Source organism: Impatiens glandulifera, chromosome 1 (assembly GCF_907164915.1).
Source record: "Impatiens glandulifera chromosome 1, dImpGla2.1, whole genome shotgun sequence".
In the NCBI taxonomy this organism is placed as follows: domain Eukaryota; kingdom Viridiplantae; phylum Streptophyta; class Magnoliopsida; order Ericales; family Balsaminaceae; genus Impatiens; species Impatiens glandulifera.
Window position 1 is genome coordinate 145,951,506 of NC_061862.1, and position 19,438 is coordinate 145,970,943.

General features: G+C 29.8%; 3 protein-coding genes and 2 non-coding genes across 6 annotated transcripts; 3 read left to right on the forward strand and 2 right to left on the reverse strand.

Annotated features, from left to right (window-relative positions):
* Positions 1-3,234: 3,234 nt before the first annotated feature.
* On the reverse strand, positions 3,235-4,759 carry LOC124909646 (NEDD8-conjugating enzyme Ubc12-like). The gene is made up of 5 exons (XM_047450307.1): positions 4,648-4,759; positions 3,878-4,010; positions 3,717-3,795; positions 3,495-3,563; positions 3,235-3,372 (listed from the first exon to the last, which is right to left on the reverse strand). Exons 1-5 carry the CDS (start codon positions 4,757-4,759, stop codon positions 3,235-3,237), a joined length of 531 nt encoding a protein of 176 aa, XP_047306263.1.
* A 2,612-nt stretch (positions 4,760-7,371) lies between these two features.
* LOC124909654 lies at positions 7,372-8,289 on the forward strand. Its single transcript, XM_047450315.1, has one exon. The coding sequence runs from the start codon at positions 7,372-7,374 to the stop codon at positions 8,287-8,289; it is 918 nt and encodes a 305-aa protein (XP_047306271.1).
* Positions 8,290-10,168: 1,879 nt separating this feature from the next.
* TRNAC-GCA lies at positions 10,169-10,240 on the forward strand. The gene has a single exon. It is a non-coding gene; the product is annotated as a tRNA-Cys (tRNA).
* Positions 10,241-11,179: 939 nt separating this feature from the next.
* TRNAD-GUC lies at positions 11,180-11,251 on the reverse strand. Its single transcript has one exon. It is a non-coding gene; the product is annotated as a tRNA-Asp (tRNA).
* Positions 11,252-13,131: 1,880 nt separating this feature from the next.
* On the forward strand, positions 13,132-16,862 carry LOC124911691 (lysophospholipid acyltransferase LPEAT1-like). 2 transcript variants are annotated; one of them, XM_047452211.1, is made up of 9 exons: positions 13,132-13,805; positions 13,877-13,999; positions 14,095-14,132; positions 14,231-14,295; positions 14,797-14,865; positions 15,898-16,031; positions 16,173-16,313; positions 16,395-16,458; positions 16,787-16,862. In XM_047452211.1, the coding sequence occupies exons 1-9, from the start codon at positions 13,191-13,193 to the stop codon at positions 16,798-16,800; spliced, it is 1,263 nt and encodes a 420-aa protein (XP_047308167.1). In that variant the 5' UTR covers positions 13,132-13,190; the 3' UTR covers positions 16,801-16,862. The 2 variants fall into 2 exon arrangements, with proteins under 2 accessions (XP_047308167.1, XP_047308159.1); XM_047452203.1 differs by lacking the exon at positions 16,787-16,862 and having other exon boundaries at positions 16,395-16,694.
* Positions 16,863-19,438: the final 2,576 nt, after the last annotated feature.

Genomic DNA, 19,438 nt, shown 5'->3' on the forward strand with positions numbered 1-19,438 from the left:
CCTCTCGTTAGCGCCTACGATAGCCATCTATCTAGAAGCCTTATCCTGCTCTAGATAAGGATGCCAGCTACCGAATATAATTTTAGGGATAAGCTCGCCGAAAGTTAAAATCGGCTCAAATTACCCTTCCTCAGCCGACCTTCCCCCACTATAAATACTCCCCATGGTCTATAGACCAAATCATCAAATAATAACCCATCAATCAACGGATTTCATCCCCTGAATCCAAGCTTTGAAGATTCCGGTGAACTGATTTTTGTCAAAACCTGTTTCGACGATCCAAGCTTCAATCTAGGCTTTTGAATAAATGCCAACACACCCCATTAGTGTTCTCCTACTGTTAGTATGCATCCATATCGTTTGTATCACGATTTTTTTATTGAAAATTTGAATTTTTCAAATTTTCTTGTTTGATCAGTTTGATCGTGTTCTTATGCTTGAGTATGTGTTTTCTTTGTTAAGAATCATTATATATATAATGTATGAAGTTTCTGTTGGAAGAGAATCGATCAAATCAACCTGAATTATTTTTTTGAAAATCAAAGCTTGAAAACTGGTTTTTAAAATTTGTGTTCATGGTTTAAATCTGGAATTTATGATCCAAATAGTTGTTATACATGTTTGAATGATTTCTAAGCAACTGTAATCATGTTTAATTAAACTGAAATTTTAAAAATAAAGTTTGAAAATTATTTTTTTTGAAATTTTGTGTTCTTGCTTTTATTCTGAAGTTTTTGATCCAATTAGTTGTTATACATGTTTGTTAACATGTTGGGATGAATTCCAAACAACTGTTTCATCACTTTGATCATGTTTGATCAAATCTTATTTTTGAAATTTTTTGAATTTTGATTAAATATTTAAAAACTATTTTAATGATGTTATAAAGTTCTTATTTTGGTTTAGATCAACTATATTCATCATTTCAAAACTAATGGTACAAAAACCATACATTAAAACAGCCTAATTTAAAATATCCAAATTTTGACCTAGAAATAGTGTTTTAAAATTAATCTATTTAAGGGCCTTAAAATTGTGATTTATTTTAGGGTTTTTGTTCTTCATGATCATATGAACTTACTGTAGCTTGCGCATCATGATTTCATGATCTCGATAAAAATTTATGGACTTCTGAAATTTTGGACCAAAATAAGAATATTCGGTTTTAAGGTTTTAGCCTAAGACCAAGAAAACAGACCCAGAACCGTAGGTCAAGACTAGTGACATTCTACTAGGACCGTGGAGCAGGACCGACAATTTTCTGCCAAAATCGTGGAGAATGACCGGTGTTCTTGAGGAAGGACAGAGCCCCGCGACCGTTGGTTTTAGCTTGGGACCGTGGAGCCTGATTGAGTTTTTTTGACTTAGGACCGAGTCCTCCCCTTACTCTAGGACCGAGCCTTATTTTAACCTAGGTCTGAGAGCCTTTAGCCTAGGATTGGTGATTATTATCTCGAAGTTGTAGGACATATAATTTTTTTAATTAGGAAAATATTCTAGGTGTAGGACTCGAAAAGAATCTCTAATTATGGCGTGCATATGCCTAAATTATTTTCCTAATTAAATTTTTTTTTATGTCCTACAACTTCGAGATAATAAAAAAATAGAGTGTAGAGAGAATTCGAGGCGTTATAGCTTCTTTGGTGACTCTGTTGGGGATCATTTGAGGCATAACTCGAAATAAATTTTTGGCAATTCAAAAATCTTTTTAAAATTATTTTACACTTATCTAATTAAATTTACGTGAACCTTTATTTGAAAAGAGAACAAACACCCTATTTACTTGAAGATGTGTAACATATGCGTCACAAAAAGGTTGAATCAGTATCTCATTTATTTTTGCATTGTTGAGTGGTGACTAGTATATGGAGTCTTTAGTGGAGTATTACTGAGATTCACTAAGTGATATTCGAATGTTTGTGTAGTTGCTGAGAAATTTGGATTGATATGACTATATAGAGAACTACATATTTGAGTTATTATCCCAATTATATTTTGGTACATCATTTGGTTGAAGAGAAATCGTTGAACTTTCAATATTTTACAGTTGTATGATGCGAATCGTTTATAATATTATTATTATGATTGTTTTTCTTGAAAACATACTGATTGATAATTTATTTGGTAAAGTGATTGCATTATATTATTTTTAATTATTTTTAATTATTTTTCTATTGTTATGTTTGTGGTGATGTGATTTAATTATATTTTTTTAATATTTTGAAACATTCAAAATAAATTAAAATTTAATTTCTTCTTACATATTAATTATATACTCGAATTATAATATATATATATATATATATTAAAGAACAATTTGAAAAAATTTAATATAATTACATTTTAAAACTTTTTTTATATATTTTATTTTGTTCTTATCTTTTTTTACATTTTAATTCATATTTCACTTTCAATTAAATTAAATTAATCAATTTTAATCTAAAATTTGTTCTCAATATATAATTAATATTTTATAATTTTTTGCTATAAAATATTTATAACTAATATAAAATAGTTTAATATTTAACAAAGAAAGTGATATATACATTAAAATAAAAATTAATTTAATAAAAAAAATTAAAAATATATATTTAAAGAAGTTAAATAAGAAAGTCCTAAAATTTATTTTTAATTGAATAATAATTTTTTCATTTCAATATATAAATATAAATCCAAATTTCTTTTATATAAAATTGTATAAGATAATAAAATTAAAATTATTTATAAATTTGTTACCATCCAAGCAAATACTGTACTCATAGAATTGATGGACCCCCCACACTTGGAACAAGAAAATTAGTTTGATATCATATCAATGGACAATGAACACTATTTTTATGGTGAATTATTTAGCAAAATCCTTAATCCCTTTTAATGTTTACTCAAGTTCTCGCATTTATATCGTAACTATTCTTCATTTATGTCTTGTTTGGCATTATGCATAAAGACATATTTATTTTTCCTTTCAATAAATGGATCATTTCATTTTTTTTTTCAAATAAGCATATACAGTACTAGAAAGTTGATTATTTTGAATGTACTTCTACCAATACCTTTGTTGGATCATTATGTCATATTATTAATCAAACTATTTAATTCATCAATTAAAATATAACCCCCTTCAAGAGTAAACTATTTACATTTTATTCAGAGATTATTGAAAATACAACCATGTTTAAGAGTAATCTATAGGCGAACCATGTTTCATGTAGCATGGAGAGAAAAGTGAAAAATCTAAATGACACGAGAGTAGAAGTTTGAACCAACACACTGACCATTCATTGCCCTTCTCGCGTTTATTGCAAACAATTTTGGACTATATCTCAACACTTCACCCGCTTCAACATTCAGAGGATTCTCATGGTTCGGATCCTGTCAAGAACATTATCCAATAACTATACTCAAATCAAAATATGACTAAATCAATGTACTTGTTTGATAAATACCATGAAAAGGTGATACAATCCATAAATTATCGTGTTTATATTTAGTACAGGTTTCCAGTCTTCTCGAAGAACATTCAGGCACACATTACCTTCCAAATCAATATTTGGATGGTAAACCTGCAAAATAGCCATATCGAAACAATTATGGATCCTTAAACCTATATGGATGAAATTAATAAAAAAAAAATTGTTGTTGTTGTTTCTCATCTAGATACGCATACTGAAACAAAAATTATAAGTGTTTTCAAACGGGAAAAGTTATGTTCTTACAACGTTTTCACACTTCACTTTTGGTGCTTCGTGAGGATAAATATGCGAAACTCGGAAAGAGAAGAGAAAGTTGCCTCCTCTAAAACACAATTGAACAGAAAACATGAGCAAACAAGCAAACGAATAAACTTTCACATCTTGGAAGAGTTAAAAATACTTACATGTAGTAGCCTTCGTCGGGATGAATGAAAATCTGGAAGTTCTTCAGGTCGTCCTTTCCATTTGGGAACTTTATGGTACATACACTTGGCAGGTTAAGATCGTTTATATCTACACCATTAACAAATGATGGAACTAAAAGGAGGATGCGATGAAATGAAAATTTCAATGTACAGATAATGGGATTATCGTATAGAAAAATCTATCAATAAAAGAATTTTTCTAATTAATATTAATGAAGCAAAATATTACATATAATTTGTATAATGATATAGAAAACATCTCACTTTCAATTTTTTTAATGAGATCGTGATGATAACAAAATAGCAATTTCTTAATAGATTCAATTAGCACCAAGATAGTGATGAGTTCATACATTAAAAGCAACAATCCATTAAGAATAGATGCGGAAGTGACTATAATCTGTAGGGTGTCTGGATGATGTTACCAAAAATGAACTGCTAATTCTTATCGAGTTGAAGAGGTTTTGATGAAGTGATTTCAGTAACAAATTGAGGGAATTGAATCTCTAATGTCTAACTTTGTGTTTTACTTATTTTTATGTGTACATATCAAATTTAAAGTACCTATCTCTATGAGATTAGCAACATTTCATTAGCCATAAACACTTGGCAATTATAGAGGCTATATATAATGATTTATGAAATCAAGAAGAACATGAACAAGTGTTACTAAAATAGAAGATAACAAACAATAATAGCTTAAATTCCATATTTAGAAAAAGCAGGAAAAATAAGCACAAAAAATGAACCTTTTTGAAGACGCAACTCTCCAGAACTTAGCTTCTTAACAGGAAGCTTGCCATCATTGGCATTTTCAGCAAGTTCATTCTGCTTTTCTCTAACTTTGAATAGTTTGATCATTGTCACTGCACATCATTGATAAATACTAAAGGCCTCAACCGTTATAGCGCTTGTTTGAGGAATGGATTATTGTAACTTATTGTGAGAACAGTAGCCAATAACACTAAAGAGTATTTAACCATACAATCCCTTCAAATTATAATCAAAGTACAATTCCCAAAACAAACAAGATTTGAATCAAAAACCCTAATTTCCATCCTCTAAAATGCAACATATCATAACTGCAATGCTGAACCAAATCAAATTGCAAAAGAAGGTAAGTGATTCCTTTTAGACAGGAGGATTGAATTCTCAGATGTTTTCAATTCTAAAATAGTAGTACATATGTTTCATGATTTCATCCATTAACACTGATGGTTAAAAGTTACACATCTCTAGCCCAAACCCTAAACCAAAATCAAAACCAAAGTAATAAAACACTTCCAAACGATACAGTAAAGTTGAACCTCATCGTCTGTTGCAGTCAAATAAATCAAAGCATCTAAGTGTCGTTAGACAACAGTTACTACCATGCCAATCAAGAATTCTGAACCTATTTTTTTTTACAAAATGACATAAAAATCTGTTATAGAATTTGCATTATCCATTGACAAAAAGAAAATCCCTTTTTTTGTTCAAAGTTGCACATGTGATTTGCATTCTTGAACAAATGCAGCCAGTAAAGCCTGACTAAGATCATCTTGACCAGGAGTTTGTTTAGGAACTATAACATGATTGATACTGATACTCTCAAATGTAAACAAATCAGGGAGGTTAATCAAGAAATGAGCATTCTCCCTTGTTGTTTGAATCTTATCCAAGAATTCATTTCAGCATTAGTAATCATTGTCTGGACATTGATTTTCTACTGAATACAACATACTAGTACAGGATCACAGATGATCAAATTCATAGGAATGAACATGAGGTGCAGAAAATGATCAAGAAAATGCATGAAGAGAGAAAAGAAGAGAAAAAACTGCGTAAGAAGAAAGCTGTTCAAGAAAATAGTATTGAAAGAAACGCATACGTACAACATACATTGAGCAATGACTGTGCATATTTATAAGAATAAAACACAAGGAGAAGAGAGTTTAACCTGACTGATCGAGGAAAAACAGGACGCAGGTGGCAGGGAATAGAGCGGAGAAGTATGCGAGAAATGGTGATTAGTAATTACAGGGAATCTGAGTGCGAAAAGAAGACGATGACTGGAAACTGTGGAAAGGATACTCATGAAAGTGAAAGGCATACATGTATCTGTTTTCTTAAAAAAGTTATTTGTGGAGTAATGGGAAATCTGAAGAGATAACCCTTAAAATAGGGTCTTAAATGTAATAATCATTTAAAAATATTTAAAAATGTTTTCACAAAATTATCCCGTCGCCTAACGTAAAAGTCAGGATGGTCACGCGAAGGGAAAGCCTGTGAAATTACCCCCGTCGCGTAACGCGAAAGACATGATCGTCACGCGAAGGACACGATCGTCAGGGCACGGTCATTCTAAACTTTTCATAGGTTTTTCCTTCGTGAAACGTTCCTGTCATTCGCGTTAAGCGACGGAGGTAATTTCGTCAGAATATTTTGAAGTGGTCATTTACGCAATTAAATTTATGCTTTGGTCACCAACGCATTTAATGGTCTTGTTATGGTCATTTTGTCAAATTTCTCGAATAAAAAGGTTCAATTAATTAAAGATACGTAAAACTGTTGCGCGGTAACTTAATCGAATCGATTAATGTGATTTTTCCTCGCTTTGATAAAAATTGGGACGAATGGAATAAATTTGAAATATGCTGATTGAGATTTGGCGCGGAAAAATGCAATTTTTTTTAAAATAATTATTATTTAAAATAATTAATATATATTTATTTAAGTAATGATATTTGATGTTAGATAATTGTTAAAAAAAAAATTAAATTAAATTTGAAAAATTTACTGTTGTTTAAAATTTGAAATTTACATTTACTAGTTACTATCAGCCATTTGAAAATATAGGAAAAAAATAATATTTAAAAGAAAATTAACATTATTAAATAATTCAAATGACAAGAATGATTACTAAGAGAATAAATTGAGTTTAATTTTTATTTTCTTAAATTGAAATACCTTCCATGTTTTAGAAAGATGTAATGAAAAATTAGAATTTGAGTAAAAAACAATGAACAAAATAGGTGCTAATCTAGGGATAGGTCTACCCTCAGATGAATCTGTCTTAGCTTATTGGCTTGCAAACTTATCACAGGTCACTCTTAAGACCAGCCGCAGCAGGGAGCATTTGGGGTGTCATTTGGGTGTCAAAAGAGAAGGGTGGGAGACAGCAGGGAGCAAAAGTGGATGTCAAATTTTGGGTGTCAAAATTTGACATGGGTGTCAAATTTTGTTTGGCCCAATGAGAGGCTGCCATGTGGCAGGATAATATCTACCTTTTGATTTTAGTTTTCTTATTTTAAAAATACATTTTAATAATAATTGATCAATAAAAAAAAATTATATCAATATTTTTTATTTTTCACGATCTATAAATAGAGACTTGGTTTGTGTTATTTGGACACCAAAAAATTTCAGAAATTTTCTACCATATTATCATCCTTATTTGTATCACCTTTCTTTTGAAATCTTCAAACTCTTTCATGGATCCTTCACAAAACTACAACTTCTTTCCAAATTATTTCCCAAATCAAGCTCAAAACCCAAATATACAACCTTCGAGCCAAAACATTGAACGTCCGGAAGATCCCATGAATACCGGAATCCATCCTAATATTCCACAACAATATATGATGCCACCCAACTTTGGCATGCAATACCCGTATAACCATCATTATATGCCTTATGGCTATCCACCTATCTCTGGAAATAACTTTCATGTCGCTCATACCAACTATCCAAACAGTGAACAACCAAATAATTTAAACACACAACGTTTCAGTAGTGGTTCAACTGATATTCCCGAATTTTCTACACAAATATCTCTAGGGGATGTTGATGGAAATACCCAAACCACTTTTCTTGCTCCAACCCAACAATCAACCCGAAAATCATACGATCCTTGGAGCACGGAGGACAACAAAGCTTTACTAAACGGTTATTTCCATTTTAGTAATGATAGTGAATTGGGGAAGAACCAAAAGGGAGACACTTTCTGGGATAAAATTGCAGAATTTGTAAATGACAAGTTTGAAGGTGAGAAACCAAGGACTGTATTACAATGCAAAAGTCATTTTCGATCCATCAATAAAAAAATCGCAAGTTTTATTGGTTATTATAGTTCAGCATGCAGAACTAAGTGTAGTGGTTGGTCCGATGATAACTACGTGGAAAAGGCTTTAGAGTTGTACCGCGATAATGAAAAGCAAAGATTTTCCTTGTTGGAAGAGTGGAAGATGGTCCAAAGAGAAGTGCTACCTCAATTTCAAGTGCATGTTGAAGGCCGATCTGAATCAAATATTCATACTAGGGCCGATCTACGTGACAAAGCACAACATATTCAATTGAAGAAAGATCTTGTCATGCACATTTGGAATAAATTTGGAACAACTCTCGATTAGAGTTTTAAAAACACTATTTAAAAAATTACCAATGTTTAGAGTGTTTGTTTTCTTCTTCGTTTTAAATAATATTTGTATGTTTGATTTATCAAATGATGAATAATATTGTTTGTGGTTAAAAAAAATGAAATTATGTATATGTTTAAATGATGTGGAAGTGAGAGAAAGTGAAAAAGTAATTTTGATACCTTGAATAACACGCTGCTGTATGACATGTTAAAAAGTGGGTGTTAAAAGAGGTGTTAAGCTGACGTGGCAGGATTTTAAATGAAAAAATTTGACACCGTGCTGTGGGTGGTCTAAGTGTCAACCTCTATAGTATTAAACTATTTATTTATTTATTTATTTATTTATTATTTTTAAATTAAATTTTATTAAAGAATAAATATCACGAATTCGATTATCATTTATAATACCTTAAATAAGGATTTGATTTAAGTTTTACATTTAAGAAAAAAAAAATAATTTTCTTCATAGTAAAGGGAGGAAGAGAATATTTTAAAAGTATTTCAAACTTTAGTAATGAATTTGATGAACTTGTTCAAAATAATTAATAATTATGTAATTTTTTAAAAATGTTATCATGGTGATTTTGTGGAAGTTTTATAAAAAATATTTTGAAGGTATTAATATGTAATAATAATATAATTTAAAAAAAAAATTAAAATGTATTTTAATATTTTTGTTTATGAATTAATAAATGAGAATTGAGATCATTTGAATAAATTAAAATTATTTAAATAATCTTAGTCTAACAAAGCCATAATCATAATAAAAAATGATTTATCATTTTCTCGAAGATTAAAATAAAAAAAATATCACAACAAGAACTAACCTAATTACTAAACTGTTGGGACACTTTTATAAATGCTCAAATTAAATAAAGATGGTTAGACAATGTTATTCTCTTAGATGCTCTACAATTGATGGATTTTCAAACAATAGTTACGTTATCAAATTGAGACTTTATATTTCTTTAGTAGTTGACTTTCATATATATAGTTTTCGTTTCCAAAATTAAGTTTTGATTCAGCAATATTTGGTTTCTTTTTTACCTCACTTACATTTTTTATAATTCTTCTCTCACCGGCTCAAATCTTCTTGTTTGTACGAATTATGATTATAACTTTTACAAGGCCGACCTCTTATTAGGTTGTAAATGTGTTAAACGTTAAAATTAGTCTTAAAATCATTCTCGATAATAACAATAACATGTTTTCACCTTTCATGTATTGTGGTTCACATTAAGGGATGCACATCTTTGTTTATACAACCAATCGGTCCAAAGGAGAATGGGTAAGTTCTTAAAGGCTCTTGGAAATGCATTACCATGGCAAATTTGTTGAATTCTTCTACTTAAACATCATAGTAGGTAGGGCACCTCAATCAAAATTCCTAAGAGTTTCTATAATTGCTTCCTCTTTTAAATCCATACTGTTTACTCATTCATCTAAGTAAGATTATCAAAACACTCATTTGACTCCGTGTTGTATGTGCCTTGACTCATCATGGTTAATGTACACACTGTTGTTGGCAACAGAGTAGGAGTCGGCGCTTAGAATGTTGGCATTCATTCTAAGGCATGGAACTTCTACTATTGAGTCGGATCGTTTAATTTAATTTATATGATTTATTTGACTCATTTTATCCAAAAGTAATTGAAGTGGTGACTATGCATAGTGAATGAGAAACTTTTGACAATTATGAATTTAATTTTTAGTAGAGGAGATCATTGGATAAGAAAAAATTATTGAAGTTTTTATTTAAAAAAACATTAGAAAATAGTCTTATCAAAGCTTACAAAATAGAAGAGACCCTGAATTGTCTGAAGTACAACACAATTCTATAAATTACTATTTCAGTAAAACCATAACACAAAGGGTCCATAGCTCAGTGGTAGAGCATTTGACTGCAGATCAAGAGGTCACCGGTTCGAACCCGGTTGGGCCCTTTTTTACAAAGTTTATTTTTGAAGAGAACGGTTGGACCCTTTTTTACAAAGTTTATTTTTGAAGAGAAAATAAAGTTAAAAACCATAGCCTCATGGAGTTTCTACTATGTCAAAGCCTTTTAATTTGGATGATTGATTCTAACCATTTGACTTAAGTAACCAAATTGGCTACAACCATTTTTTAGAAGAGAAAATAAGGTTCAAAACCATAGCCCTCTTATTCAGTCTAAAGGTAGAGGTGTCAAGTTAAGCAAGACATGGAGCTTCCACTATGTCAAAGCCTTTAATTCAGATTATTTAAACCATTTGACCTAAGTAACCAAATTGGTTACAAGTTACAACCATATTTTTAAAGAGAAAATAAAGTTCAAAACCATAGCCTCATGGAGCTTCATCTATGTCAAAGCCTTTTAATTTGGATGATTGATTCTAACCATTTGACCTAAGTAACCAAATTAGTTACAACCATGTTTTTAAAGAGAATATAAGGTTCTAAACCATAGCCTCATGGAGCTTCTACTATGTCAAAGCCTTTTACTTTGGATGATTTATTCTAACCATTTAACCTAAGTAACCAAATTGGTTAACCATTTTTTTAAGAGAAAATAAGGTTCAAAACCATAGCCTCTAATTGAGTCTAAAGGTAGAGGTGTCAAGTTAAGTTGATATTAGGCAAGACATGGAGCTTCCACTATGTCAAAGCCTTTTAATTAAGATAATTTATTCTAACCATTTGATTTAAGTAACCAAATTGGTGAATTATGCATTGTGTGGAGGAAAACTTTATACAATTGGAATTTTGATTTCAAAATTTAGAGGAATCAGTGATGAAGATTATCAACATTTCATTAGCCATAAACACTTGGCAATTATGGAGGTTATAAAGAATGGTTTATGAAATCAGGTAGAACATGAAATGAAAAAAAATATAAAAATTAACGCCGTTGCCAGGGATCGAACCCGGGTCACCCGCGTGACAGGCGGGAATACTTACCACTATACTACAACGACTTCATGTTAAGATTTCAAAAACATATAATTATAACATAAAACCCCAATAATACAATTAATTTGCAAATTACAATTTCGTTTCAAAAAATAATTAATCAAATAAAATTTTACAATCCCTATTTGAAAACACCTTGACGAGTTAGAGTTCAGTTTTGATAAAGAAAATAATATTGATAAATTTCTTAGTATTATGCCATGAAGTTATCTGCTTAGATAAAATAATGTTATGAATAATATTTTTGTTTATAGTGGATAAAAAAACTTGAAGTATTTCTAAATAGAGCCATTGAGTAAAAACAAAAAGAAATTAAAACTCTAGTGATATGTTATAATTTCTAAATGATATTGTTGAGTATTAGAAGATCTCTCTAGTTACTAGGATGAATTTCATGGGTCTCTTCTTGTAATGTCAAAGAAGAGAGTGTTTTATCATGCATGGTTGATTATTATATATTTTTCTAAACTTTGAAAATGAATAGGTGTCAATACCTAGATTAAGAAAATATATATAAAAAAATTATAGTACAAATTTAGAAGATAACAAGTTTAAAATGAAAATGGAGATGAAACCACTTATGTAAATCCGATAACAAAGTAATTCATAGTAGATAAAAAGTGTTAAGTTGAGATGGATGTCAAGGTAAAAAAGTAAAAAAAATAAAAATTATGTAACAGGTTAATTTGAATTTCAAGCATCATGCGTTAATATAATTTTTTTTTTAAAATAAAAAATATTTTAGATAATGATTTTGTGATATATATATAATTAATGAGAAAGAGATTGAAATTAGATCTATATTATTTAAAAACATCCAAACTTAATTATGTGTAAGATTCTAAAACTTAAATTAATGATAGCAAACCAAAATTTAAAATTGTTTTATGATCGGTGTAGGCTACAAATATATTGTTGTGGCTATGTCCTGGTTTAACAGTTTGATGGTTATTATTATATATATATATATATATATATATATATATATATATATATATATATATATATATATATATATATATATAATTTATAATATTGATTTTTTTATGAATTTGAAGTGGAAACTCAATTTTCATTCTTATTATATTTTAGGTTAAATATCTTAATCAAATGATTTTCTAGTATGTTTATCTCATCTTTTTCTAAATCTTTTTTAAAATGTTAGAATAGGTAACCTACTTAGCAAATTAAAAACAAATAAATAAATAAATTAATGCAAGGAGGATATGCCTCTCATTTTATCCATTTTTAATATCTATTTACCATTAAGAATTCTATTTTATCATAACATAATTCACTTTAAAAAAATTCTTTAAATGGATAAGTATAAAATATATGAATCAGTTATGTTTATGCACACAATACAACCAGCATGACATGAGACAAAAAATAGAATTCAACCACGTTACCCAATAAATTATCGAGCGTGTAGACAAAGACAAATTTATATTAGGGCTTTTTACGTTAAAAATGTGACATAACCTTATAATTTTCTATTTTTAAAAAAATTCAATTAATTATTTAACTCTAATTTTCAAAATAGATAAAAATGCACATTAATTTATTATTCTACACAAAAATTTCGAGCCCACCCAACATAAATTATTGGATCTTTCGTTGTCACAAGGTACACCGATCGATTTTTCAGAATGAATCTCAAAAAATACCGTTATAATAACATTATATTTTTTTTAAATTTTTATTAATATAATTTAATTGTTTTATCTTTTAAAAAAAATTATGGGATTTTGCATGATATCAATGATTAGTTTTTATTATGAGAATTTCCTAATTTTAAAATTCTCTATTTAAAAATGTTATATTTATTATAATTAATGTATTAATAGGTTTATTTAAATGAATTAATTAATAATAAAAAAAAGTATTCGCGGGGAAGTTATTCGCAAGCAACCAACAATGGCGACTCTTGGTCTATAGATCCATATGGAATCAAATTCTTCTCAAAGATCTCTTCATCCCACCAACAATGGCAACTCAATAGAATCCTACTTTCTCTCTTTCTCTTTCTCTCTACATAAAATGGAGAAGAAGGAGCAAAACGACCTTAATCCTCCATCAAATCCTCAACCGCCACCACACGATCAAGAAGAAGACGACGACCGTCCTCTCCTCAAACCTGACCGTAACAATTCCGATCATTCATCTCCTTCACCTCCGTCCGAGACTATTGAAGAGCTGGAAAAGAAGTATGGAGCGTTTACACGAAACGATGTCTACGGAACAATGGGACGCGGCGAGTTACGGCTGGTGGAAAAGGTCATTACCGGCGTCGCACTCGTTACGCTTGTGCCTCTCCGCGTGGTTTCATCGATCGCGTTTTTGGTTTTCTATTATTTGATTTGCTGTGTTTGTACGTTGTTTTCGACTCCGAATCGGAATGATGATCAGGAAGATTATGCACATATAGGTGGATGGAGGAGATTTGTGGTCGTAAAAGCAGGTAGTTTTCTCGCTAGAGTTGTGCTTTTCATTATGGGATTTTATTGGATTAAAGAAATACGTCGTGATGAAGATGTTGATGGAGGATTAACATGTCAGGTAATTGATCGATTAAATTAGTTCCATAATAACTGTTGAATGGTTTACTGATCAAATTGTTTATAAACAAGGGAGAATGTAAAGATCAAACTGATGATTCTGGAGGAAGACAGGGAGTTATCATATCGAATCATGTGTCATATCTTGATATACTTTACACCACGTCTTGTTTCTTCCCAAGTTTTGTAGCTAAGGTGAGTACTCTGCTTTAACTTCGAATTTTGCAGTATCAACTCACATATTGTATCATTAGTTTGGTCTTACATATTTCATTTTCCTTTTTATGAAGAAATCAGTGGCTAAACTTCCCTTGGTTGGTCTCATCTGGTTAGTTTGATGAAATACCATTGAGCATGCAAACTGTATTTAGTATTATAAACTGTTTCCTTTAGTATTTGATTCTTATTTCTTGTTTTTTTACGCAGCAAGTGCCTTGGTTGTGTATTTGTTCAGCGGGAATCAAAGTCGTCGAATGTTAAGGGTGTTTCTGGTATGAACTGTAAAGTGTAACATGAATAAATAACTGGCTTATTGTATGTTTCTGATTGGCAAAGCAGACAGACATACAAATGAATCCTCAAAACATGGTCTTAGTTGGGACTTGGGAGGTTATGCAATAAACTAGACTCTGAATAATCATCCTAGATTTGTTCTATTGACTTTAGAACTGCTTCTCGTGATAATTAGCAAGTTTTGGCCTTTCATGCAATCTCGAGTGTCATTGGTTACCAATTTACCATAGATTTTCATGATGTCACAAAAAAGAGAGTATATGAGAAATTTCCAAGGTGAATCAAAGTAAAAAAATTACTTTTTATGGTATGATGCATTTTGTGCAAGTTATCCTTTAGTTCTAAGGCTTTGTTTCATCCAAATTATGAGGAGGTGTTTTCTTTTCACATAACTTGCTCTGATTTGGAGTTTGTTACTGATGAATAAGGATTAGATTCGGTATAAATTTGTTTATGTTCATATATTTGGTCATTTACAGGGGTTGTCAATGAAAGAATTCGAGAAGCTCATGAGAATGAGGACGCTCCGTTAATTTTGTTGTTTCCAGGTTAGTATGACAATGTTGCGTTGTAATGGTCTGCCCAATGAATAATATTGGGCTTCATTATGCTGTTGCCTTCAAATAAGACCTATTATTTGTATATTTACCTACTTGTTCTTATACATCTTGAGCATGATCTTGGGTAGTTCTTACCAGGACTCACTTTTTGGCTTTTATATGGAAAATGGAAGATGCATACCTGTTGCCAATATTTCTGCAAGTCTTATTTCAATTTTGTCGACTCTTATTGCGAATTGCTTAAGAGTTACAGATATACATATTAATAAGAGATACCATAATTGATATGTATACAGAAAATGTATGTGTTCATGAGAGTTAGAATCCTTACAAGCCTGGAGGAGCTTATCTTTTAAAGAACTGGAGAAAATGAATAGGAAAATCATTTGCTGGCCTATATTACTTAAAAAGGAAAAATATCTAGACTAATTTGAATCCTCAAGGGAGACTTGTTTATCCTAAAGGCACAAGGCACTACACAAGTTCCATATACTTTGCAGTGTCCATTTTTTAAATCTATATTTGGATCTATACTAGAAGCCATTAGGTGTTTCACTAAGTTCTGTTTTCAGATGTCTAGATGAGATACCCTGACAAAAAAATGTCTCCAAATAACCAAGATTTGCCCACAACCAATATCCCTTTTATTGAGATTTCTCATTTAAATCCGGATTCAGATTTAGAAACAGAAATTGATTCCAAAAGAGACTGCCCAATTTGAAAACACTTTTTTATTTATGTATGTGGATCTAAATATAGAAACATTTGTAAATTAAACTTAGTACAAATTGTGGAAGCTTACTTTCTTCTTACATTTACCATTAAATTTTGTGGAACTTTGGTTTTGGTTGCTAGTTTTGGGTAAAGTAAGAAATAATAGTCTAGGATAATTATCATCTAACCACTTATTGATAACATAATAAGTAGATAATTATCAACTAATCGAAATGTTCTTCTAAACTAATATGGATTTTCTTGTACAATTTGAATTGACATGGCTAGCTACTTCATTTGATGCAGAGGGTACAACTACAAATGGAAACTACCTTCTTCCATTTAAGACTGGTGCATTCATTGCCAAAGCTCCTGTTCGTCCTCTGATTTTAAGATATCCTTATCAGAGATTTAGTCCTTCGTGGGAATCCATATCAGGGGTGAGCATATCTTTGATACAATGATATTGAATCCCTTTCCGGATCATGCTTATTCTCTGTTTCTGAAACAATTATTATCTTCCTTTCAAAAACACGAGTTTTGTCTTAAGATTCATCATATTATAGTGATTACATTTGCAGGTGAGGCATATACTAATTCTTCTATGTCAGTTTGTAAACTACCTTGAAGTTATAAGGTTACCTGTATACCATCCTTCACAACAGGAAAAGGATGATCCAAAACTTTATGCAGAGAATGTTAGAAGGATGATGGCTCGTGAGGTGTATCATCGATATTTTCTACTGATTATATAATTGGTTGAGCTAGGTTTTAATTTGATGATATTATTATTATTATTGCAGGGTAACATGTCACTATCTGATATAGGTTTGGCAGAGAAAAGAATATATCATGCTGCTCTCAATGGTATGCCTCCTAGTGTTGTTATGCATCACAAAGACGATTGATTTTTGTTTTTGTTTTTTTGGTGTTTTCTCGTCATCTGATTCTTCTGTCAAATAAGATAGACAACTAACTCCAAACAATTTAGTCGATTTATTTATGTTTCCAAGATTGTAGTAGTAGTTGTTTTGTCTCTGAAACAAAACAAAACAAAACAGTTGTAATGTTTCATTGAAGAAAAGTTTTCCCAAGCTCATCATATAATATATATATGTTGAATGTTTGTTTTAGAAGGTACAACAAACAACAATTAAGGAAAGTAGTCTGAAACGTTTCTTTCGTGTTCATGCAGGTTTCATTTGTTGAATCGAACAATGTAAACCAACATTCTAAATAAATGTAAGGAATGTTTCTTTGTTTGTTCATAATGTTTTAAGTGATGATTGGTTGCAAGAATTTAGAACAGTCACCACAAATCTACATCCCCATGTAGTCTCTGCACTTAGCTTTGGCATTCTTAGCTCTTCTTATGAACTGAAAAAGAAAAAAACTTGCCTTAAAGTTTCTACTCAACCACTTGAATCCTCATTCCTTGCTAGAAATATGATACGGGTAAAATCTTTTGGTTTTATATTCGATTCTCACTAGTAATTCTTTGATTTTTATCGGGGGTCGTAATTGTGGGTAGGGATGACAATGGGGTGGGGAGTGGACTTATAAGGACCTGTTTTACTTCGGAATTTTGTTTCTAATTCCATATTCCCTTTCCCACATTATATCGATTATACTATATTTTCAAGAAAAAATAAAAAAATTCTGCAATACAATTATTTCTGTAATATATTAAAAAATAAATTTAATTCTTTTATAAATATGAAAAATAAATAAATAGTAATGTCATGCTTATTTGATTTTATCCACGATTAACTAACGGTTTAATGGGACCAAATTGGGGAAATTCAGTTCGAATAGTATCAAAATGATTATAATTGACGTACTTAATTCCTATTCTTATTATCATGAAACTTTGAAAACATCATCCCAAGAATTATTTGCTAAATCGTATATTAGTTCGAATGACGTAAGCCCTATGCTTTATTAATTCGCTTAGATATTCCTTCATTTTGGACTGAGGCCGTCGTTGATGTGCTAGGCTGCTAGCGGCGGCGGAAGGCAGGGAGAAAGATCAAATGAGCGGGAAAATATATATATAGTAAAATCATATTCTAACAATATATATATTTAAAGAGAGCATATTCTAACCTATTAAATTACTTGAATTATTATAATAGTTTTTTTTTTTTGGGTAAAAAAAAGTTTCCCAAAAAGTTGAAAAGTATATTAGTTTCGTGATTTTTTTTTAACTTTCACGATTAACTCAGTAATTCCCGTGAAAAGTTTTTCAACTCTTATGTTAAATTTATTTGTTGATATTATCATCATTAGTAACTCATGTGAATAAGTTTGTCAATTTTCATATTCAACTAAAACTATATGTTGATACTCTACTACAGTCATTTATATATTATCGCTCTCCACGTTAGTTGGTATAACCCACGTGAATAAATTATCAACATTCATGTCAAACCATATCATGTCTATCGTCGTCCCAATGAAAAAATCAATCGTTAATCAAATACTATCTACCGATAGTTCTAAAACTACATTTGACGTGAATAATTTGTTGATATTTAAGTCTAAATTAAAATAAAAGTTAATTTCTCAACAATATCTATGGTCATTTCTGTACTATCATCATATACTCTAATTTATACGAACATTAAAAAAAAAAAAATTAAAGGAGAACTAGCATGACACCCCACCGCCATGGTTCCCCGCTTAAACTCAAAGCGCTTCCAGATGAAATTGAATTCGTAATATTTTGATCTCTTAAGTTAACTCTTACCACTGGACTACTTTGGTGAGGTTCTATACGGACACTTTGTTAAGACCGTAAACTGAATTGAAAACCAAAATGACCCTGGTCAAAAGTTTATTTTTGTTAAGATAACTAACAAAGAAAGATTTATAATCATGGATAAATGCTTGGAAAAACTTCGACAAATGCTATACACAACAATGCGAAGACAACACTGACATCCACTACCTATAAGTTCTATATTTTTATTACCCTAATAAACAAAACCATAAATTGAATAAGAAAATATAGTGTTTATATGTTAAAACTCGAACCCACGTTTTCAAAAAACTAGTTTATTATTCTTCAAATTCGGTTCGAGAGAGGCATTCTGTAAGCACTAAAATTCTTATACTCCAATTTATAAATTTTAAAACTATTTTTAAATAAATGTTGTAATCATAAATTTAAAATAATTAAAATAAGGGTCAAAACAAATAATTATTTAGAATAATTAATGTGTTAATTAATCCCAAATTATTTATATAATTCCAAATTAAAATCTTTGAATAAAAACAAAATAAATAATTATTTTAAAAATGTTGTATCCATTATTAAAATAATTAAAATTTGGAATAAGTTAAATAATAATAATAAAATAATTAATTATTATCACCGTCTTAAGTGGTGGGTTGTTTTATCTCGTTTGATTTAACGAATATAGGTTGCGATTGGGCGATTCGGCAATTGCGTTATAAATTGTTACAGTGATTTTACGTAATAACGCACAAAAAAAAAATTATAAACAAACATATTTTGCGTTCAAACACAATTTTTTCTCTTATCTTATAATCTCAACAACGATTTTCTCTCTCATCTTTTAAATATTTTTTTATTTATTCTCTCTCATTTATTTCATTATTTTCTAATCATTTTTATTCATTTTCACTCATCTATTTAATTTATTTTTAATCATTTTATTCATTCTCTCATTTATGCCATATCTTTTATTCATTATCTTTCATTTATTTCTAATTTTTATATATATATTAATATAAAATTATTATTATAATAAAAATAATAAAAAAACATAAATTTAAGATACTTATTATATATATATATATATATATATATATGAGAATTACA

Coding starts and splice junctions, on each gene's coding strand:
- LOC124909646 (XM_047450307.1), bottom strand. CDS start 4,759: ATGATCAAACTATTCAAAGTTAGAGAAAAGCAGAATGAACTTGCTGAA. Junction 4,011..4,647: donor AGAGTTGCGTCTTCAAAAAG/GTTCATTTTTTG, acceptor TCCTCCTTTTAG/TTCCATCATTTGTTAATGGT. Junction 3,373..3,494: donor TTCGAGAAGACTGGAAACCT/GTACTAAATATA, acceptor TGTTCTTGACAG/GATCCGAACCATGAGAATCC.
- LOC124909654 (XM_047450315.1), top strand. CDS start 7,372: ATGGATCCTTCACAAAACTACAACTTCTTTCCAAATTATTTCCCAAAT.
- LOC124911691 (XM_047452203.1), top strand. CDS start 13,191: ATGGAATCAAATTCTTCTCAAAGATCTCTTCATCCCACCAACAATGGC. Junction 13,806..13,876: donor ATGGAGGATTAACATGTCAG/GTAATTGATCGA, acceptor TTTATAAACAAG/GGAGAATGTAAAGATCAAAC. Junction 14,866..15,897: donor GTTAATTTTGTTGTTTCCAG/GTTAGTATGACA, acceptor CATTTGATGCAG/AGGGTACAACTACAAATGGA.